This window comes from Solenopsis invicta, chromosome 10 (genome assembly GCF_016802725.1).
Source record: "Solenopsis invicta isolate M01_SB chromosome 10, UNIL_Sinv_3.0, whole genome shotgun sequence".
NCBI lineage: Eukaryota > Metazoa > Arthropoda > Insecta > Hymenoptera > Formicidae > Solenopsis > Solenopsis invicta.
In genome coordinates this window covers 18,370,414-18,377,507 of record NC_052673.1, presented here as the reverse complement: position 1 = coordinate 18,377,507, position 7,094 = coordinate 18,370,414, and the positions used below count along the sequence as shown (strand labels likewise).

At 28.3% G+C, this 7,094-nt stretch overlaps 2 protein-coding genes across 5 annotated transcripts in view; one reads left to right on the top strand and one right to left on the bottom strand.

Moving 5' to 3' along the window:
* LOC105197902 (calcitonin receptor) overlaps positions 1–7,094 on the top strand; it is a 114,547-nt gene that overhangs the window by 34,310 nt on the left and 73,143 nt on the right. The gene's annotated exons all lie outside the window — the stretch shown is intronic.
* Positions 1,140–6,731, bottom strand: LOC105202852 (para-nitrobenzyl esterase). The gene is made up of 8 exons (XM_026131698.2): positions 6,458–6,731; positions 5,152–5,440; positions 4,168–4,353; positions 3,469–3,680; positions 3,179–3,350; positions 2,193–2,510; positions 1,789–1,933; positions 1,140–1,671 (listed from the first exon to the last, which is right to left on the bottom strand). Exons 1-8 carry the CDS (start codon positions 6,713–6,715, stop codon positions 1,515–1,517), a joined length of 1,737 nt encoding a protein of 578 aa, XP_025987483.2. The 5' UTR covers positions 6,716–6,731; the 3' UTR covers positions 1,140–1,514.

The window sequence follows — 7,094 nt, the reverse complement described above, 5'->3', positions numbered from 1 at the left end:
ACAGTGAGCGAAAAGAGCGAAAAAGAGTGGTGGTCGTGGCGGTCTCGTATGAGAGACGCATGCGCCTCGTGTTATTTGCTCGGCAACTGTCTGTATCACATAGGATTGCACATTCACAATCAGAGAAATAGATCTGTACCAGCAATTAGAAATTTGAAAACAAATAGCGCCTCTACTACATGTTATAAAGTTTTTTTTGTAATAAAAACAATATAAGTTATATTAACTAAGAAAATATGGTAACCATTCTTGGATAATTATCGAAAAGTAGCAAGCAACGAAAAAATTGAACCGACTGAAATTCGAACACAATCTTTTGTTTTTGCTTCCACTAGTAAGGGAATGGGGAAAAGAGCGAAGAAAGTCCATTAAGCGCAATCTTAATAGGGGCGCCTATAATTTTTGGTGGCACAATACTTCCTCGTTACGATGAAAATTTTGAAATTGAAGATTGGTTTGTAAGGAAAGTCAAAAAGCCATAGGTTTACGCTCGGCTACTCGAGCGAAAGACAAAAGAAGAGCAATTAAAATGGCGAAACTATCAAAGGTCAACTTCCTTTTTCTTGCTATAGCAGAGATAAATTTCTGTTTGTAACTAGAGATGCACCAGATAGTGATTTTTACCGGATAGCCGGATACCGGATATAAACATATACTTGATATACTCTCGCGGCCGAATACCGGATAATCCGGCTGGATACTATTTTGTTGGATAAACCGGATATTATCCGACAGAAAATGTTTCAAAAATGAAGTTAAATTATTAATCAAATAAAAAAAAACAAAATATTTTTTTTTATAGAAACAATGTTTCATTATCTTCATTTTCAACTTAATCTGAACAATTGTTAAACATTTATTTAAAAAATGGAAACTAACACATTAAATTCTTAAAATTTAATTCGAGAAGGAAGACAAATTTTACCTAATTACGATCAATCGAAATTGCTTTTACATTTAATATTTGTATATATATGCATACATCAGAGAATACAAGAAAGCTAAATAAGCTACACTTTGTATACGGGATGTAGAAAATAAATGTAAGAGGGATTATATTCCATTAGCGATATGTATTCCATTAACGGCACTGGAAACATGCAATATATAATATAGTAATGAACGTGAACAATATTTTATAATTTTCAAAAATTTTATTTGCTTTATAATTTTGTAATTGATTTTAACATAGAATCCTCAGTTATAATGGTATTTAATTAAAGTTATATTTGAAGACCTATACTATTTGTTTACTATTTGTTATCATAGATAGTACTGTAACATTTTCCAATCCCTTTAAGTTTAATTCGCAAAAACTTTTTATTGTTCTAATAAATCATAGTTTGAAAAGATTAATCTTTATATTTCCATTAACTAAAACCGGCTCTGAACTTAGAACAAAACAATAGTGCCTACATTTTGTTAACTAAAAAATATCTTTGAAAAGGAACTAGAGAATATTTATTGTAAATGGAAAAAGTATTAAAAAATTTTATCTTAACATAGATAAAGTTTTAGTGCCGTAACTTATTTTTCTTCTCTTCCCAATTCCAACTCTCTTCTCCTTTACGGAAGACATTCATTTGCGAATTTTCATCGATATTTAGATAATTGTATTTTCCCTGTGAACCGGTTACCGGTAACCATGAGTTTGTATTAGGCGTTGGATTCCTAAATCACATTGACAATTAACCATTAATATACATGTTAAAAAAAAATAGAAATATTGTGATTACAAAAACACGCTTAAAATATTCGCGAGAAAAGAAAACATTAAATTTCTCGTACCCTGTTTTGGCAAAATCCGTCCACATTTGTGTTAAGTGGTTTATCATCTTACCATCCTTTGAATCAATTGCAGGTAGGGATATACCTAACTCTTTCATCATAGAAACGTGAAACAAGTATGCCAATTCCTCGCCATGAGTCGCACCTATAAAATATTTTTATTCAATCGATTATTAAACGATTAATTAAATTGATAAATTCAAATTTTTTAATTATTAAAAAAAAACAATTTATTTTCCAAACTATAATGAATATTATAAAACGGAACTATCTTTAAGTCAAAAATTTAGAAACATTTTGAATTATTTTATATTACAATTATGATATGAATGTATTCATATTCTTTAAAATTAAAAAGCTTTTTTACGTCTTAGGTAATTTTAAAATATAATTAATGGTAATACCTGGGTACGTAAAATTAAATATTTTCTTCATAGGGGAATTATCAGACTCGTATGAAAATTTATATAGATATGTCGGTTTGTTATGATTCAGCTTCGTCTGAATATCTACTACTTCCATTATACTACGGCAGAAGAACTCGTCACTAAGAAAATCAACGTAATTTGCCATAGTTTCCTCTGATATTGCTTTATCCCCAAAATATAAAGATCGCAAATCTTCGACTGTGACTGATATCTTTTGCAGCATAGATAAAACATTGGGAAGTATAGCAATTTTGAAATCGGAATCAATTTTTTGAAGTCTTTCTTTATTTACGGCTGAAATGATTGTAAAGATATTTTAATATTATTTGTTATCTAAATTGTCGCATGATAAGTAACGAATATTTCAATAACTCTTTTTTTAAGCTAACAAATAATTAATACAAGCATATTTCCGAAAGAAAATCAGTTGTCAAAATTTTGTTTAAAATGTTTCATAGTGTAGTCCGTTAAAAGAATGCAATGATACATATCATTGATAATGTTTATAAAGATCTACATTTATCTTAATACATTACAGTAAACATCAAATATAACATAAATGTAATGCTAATATATATGTATGTTATATGATACTACATCTATATTATATTCGATGTTTGCTGAGATTGTACTATAAACTTAACTGCTGATGTACAAAATGTACATATGATAACGTTATTTTGCAAACAAAAACGTTCAACTGCATAATTAAGATTTTTATATATGTTCTCCAAAATTGACGGATTAATCAAACTTTACTAATTCGGTATACACATATATGTACAATTTTATTTGTAAAAGTTTTATTTAATTGTAAACAATTGGCAGTGCACGTTTGTCACATCGTCTAATCTCAGAGTTATGTTATATTTAATCTAACACTTTTCTATGAAAATTTAAAGCGAGATTTAAAGCGAAAATTAAAAATTAATGTTCTTAATAAAAACAAAAACAAAACTTACGTCCAATAAAATTACTGAATGCAATAAAGGATCCCTCACAACTGGTAAAACCTATAAGTAATGGTACCTCAACCCCGCGGTTCATAAACTTCGCTATATCTCCCGGAAAAACTGGATTCAAAGATTCGTGATCCACAGTAGGTGCAAATCTCAATACGTCTTGTCGATTCTCCTGCGAAGAAGATATTAAAAAACACCAAAAAAAATTTTTTTATAATAATCTATATTGTATCCTGCATATTGTAAATTATGGCATTTGTATAATTAAAATCAAATGTTTAAATAATTACCTCTTCCGTCGAGACAGGCTTTTCTTGAAACTCTATAAGCTTCTTTGCATCGATTGTTTTGAGAAACTCGTAAGCGACTTTCGGATCTGTGGTTGCTTTTCCAAGTTTCTCGGCAAGCCGGAAACCTGCATTCATCGAATGTGATTGTTGTATAGAGTAGGCCCAAGGACATCTCATGACCCCACTTTGTGATATCGCTTTGTGAAATAAATCTGTGAAATAGTTGTAACAAATTAATTCTAATTTATCGTCGTAAAATCTTTCTTCTTTGTTCTTTGTAATGTACAAAATATTTTCGTTAATTTGAATTTTTGTAATTACATCTTTGATCGATCTTGTCATAATGACAATTTCTCTCTTATTTTTCTTTTTGTCTTTCTCCCCTTTTCTCTTAAAAAGTTGAAAGTAAAACTTTACAATTGAAATTTGAATTAAACATCCAATAGTTATACAAATTAAAAAAAAATTTTTTTCAACATTAACTAGAAATTTCTTATTTAAAATTAACTAAAAGGATGAACATCATTCATTTAATATATTTGCGAAACTTCTTATTTTCCATATAATGTTTGAATGTTTTTGTCGATGAAAAATTGCAATTAAATTATGAATAATTTTATGATTAATTGAGGTAACAGATAATTTGAGAATTTTTAATTATTATGATATATCGATAGATTTATATCGACAAAATTATACCTTTGGCTAATGGAGACAGAGTAAGACAATGTACAATGGCTCCGCCAGCACTATCGCCGAAAATAGTGACATTTTTTGGATCTCCACCAAACTGTGATATATTTTTTTGTACCCATTGTAATGCCAAGATTACATCTTTTATACCTTGATTACCCGTTACCACTTTATCGTAAAGGTTCAAAAAACCTGAAATTATTAATGCATTGTTTTTATAAAATTGATTCGTATTAATTAAAAAATAAATGCGAATTAAAAACTGCAAAATTATCCTTAATTAGGTATGAAAAAAATCATAATTATGCGGAGTGATGTCAATAAAGTAGTAGGATCTTTGCGTGTACAATAATATCTATATTCTTGTAATAAATTACATTTGTCCTTAAGATTCTAGCTGCAATATTTCAATCATTATGACAAACACTTGAAATTTCTTATCTTACGGACTACTTGTGTCATAACTTGACCATCTCGATGCTTTATTACAATTGCTGTTTCGTTCATATTGAAAATGGTTTAAATCGCAGACCGAGACGTGTATAGTTATATGTAATATATTACATGTATATATTATTCTACACGCAAAGATCCTGTGTTTGGCGCTCTATTGGCATTACTTTGTATGATTAAAAGTATGTGGTCACTTTATATCTAAATAAAATAAATCACGCTATAATTTATTTCTGATACACTGTTTGTGTGAGCGCCAAAATAAATAGTTCTACTTGCAGAAGATAAAAAAAAGGATATTATAATCATATGCTATAAACAGAGATAGATTTAACTTTGTTTTTTATTTTGTGTCGCTTACTTTTTTTGCGAGAGTTTATATTTTTTAAATGTCTGTAGTATTATTTAAAATAGTATATATCTAAGAGAAATAATCGTTAAAACAAGTAAAATCTTAAAATAAGTAAAAACGTTTGTTATATTAATACCAGATACAAATAACAATACAGTCATTACATATAGGAACGAATAACTTACCTAGAGCACCTAATCTATAATTCAAGGTAACCAAAATTACGTCATTTCGTACAATGTAATCGGGTCCGTACATGAGTGCATCACCGGAACCCATAGAAAATGCACCACCATGTATCCATACCATTACCGTACGCTTCTTCCCAGGTTCGATTTTCGGGGTGAAAACATTTAAATAGAGACAATCTTCATCGCCCTCAATTTGACGTGTTAGAAAATTCATTTGAACAGCTATGTTTCCATATTTCGAAGCGTCTCTACTACCGGACCATGGTTCTGCTGGTACCGGATCCTAAATATGTAAAATGCGTTTATACATAGGATGTCGTAACATTTGCGCGCATGATGCGATTCTTTGTGTCAGAAAAAATAATTCTTTTTCTTGTGCAAAATTGTACTAGAGTAATAATTTTAAAATATGAGCATTTATTTAAATGAACGCTCTAAGTTCCGCATGATTAAGAGACGGCGCGCGTTGAATAAGTATGATATATTAATATTTCTTTTTCGTAGCCATCTATTTTTGCACTTAATTACTAATTTATATTTTAAGTAAATTATATTTAACAAATTAGAAGATTAATTTATATTAGAAATATATCGTTTTGAAATTAATCATTTTTCTGAATAATGGCGTCTGTCTAAAAATTTTTTTACGTAATTTTTTTTTATTTAGTTAGCTGTATAAATATTTTTTAAACAAATGATATTTTTAATATTTTCTTTTATTTTACATATATACAAACAATTTACGTAATAAGATTATATAATAATTATATAATATAATGATAAAACACACATACACAGTATAATTAGGTAAATAGTTTAATCGATAGTCTTTATTTATCATAATTTTTTTATAGTGATAATTTTTTGCATTTTATTTAATTTGTTTAAGATACTAAAAAAATTATTAGTTAATTAATTAATTAATGTAATTAATTAATTAAGATTTATTAAATAAGTCTTATTTTAGTTACACAGCATCTTAGTACTTGTGTGATTTTATATACATTTTTAAATTTATTAATCTGCACGCTGAATAAATTTCCTATTTCTGAAACGTAATTCTAAATTGAATGAGAATAGTAATCAATATCAATATTGATAATCACAATTTAATAATGATGATGCATAATGTATTATCCATCTGTTATAACAATGACACTAATCAGAGTGCCTTCCTTAAATGCTGTAAATATTTTGTTGTGAAAAGTAGCGATCAATCAATTCAATTTAATTGATAATTAAATAAATTTTTAAAAACTTTTAAAAACTTGTCCGTGATAATGGAACTTTATGCGCTTACTTTGAATCTAAGTTCTCCAACTGGCGGTTTCGCATATGGTATTCCTCGAAACGCAGCATAATAATCGTCGTAAACACCTTTTTCTATAGCACCAATTAATTTCCCTTCATGCACGCGTATTTCGACTTTGCTATTATCCATAACGAAAGCTTTGAAAAAATGACGAGAGAACAAGATCGATGAGTCTGTCGATCTATACTGCATGCAAGTCATTTTATACACTTTAGAGATATGCGCTCTGAGAGAGATAACAAACATTTCAAGACAAGTAAGATTAAAAACTGGTTTCGATAAAGCTTTAGTCACAGCAATGAACGTTATGTTACATAATGCGTATAGAGTTACATAACAAAGTTTTACTGTTATTCTTATTACATTTCACAACTATGAAGATTTAATATGCATTTTGCTACTCCGAGATGTGCAAAGAATATGACCCAGTGCTCTCTGATGTACTATAAATGTAAATCAACCGATGGAGTTATACAAATATAATTAAGAAAAAGATCAATATTTCTTATTTAGTACACAGAATAAAAATCTGCATAATAATCAGTGAATTGAAATCTTTTTTAAATTTTGACAAATCTTGAACAAGAAAAAGAACATATATACCTATATATAGCATATTGTAATG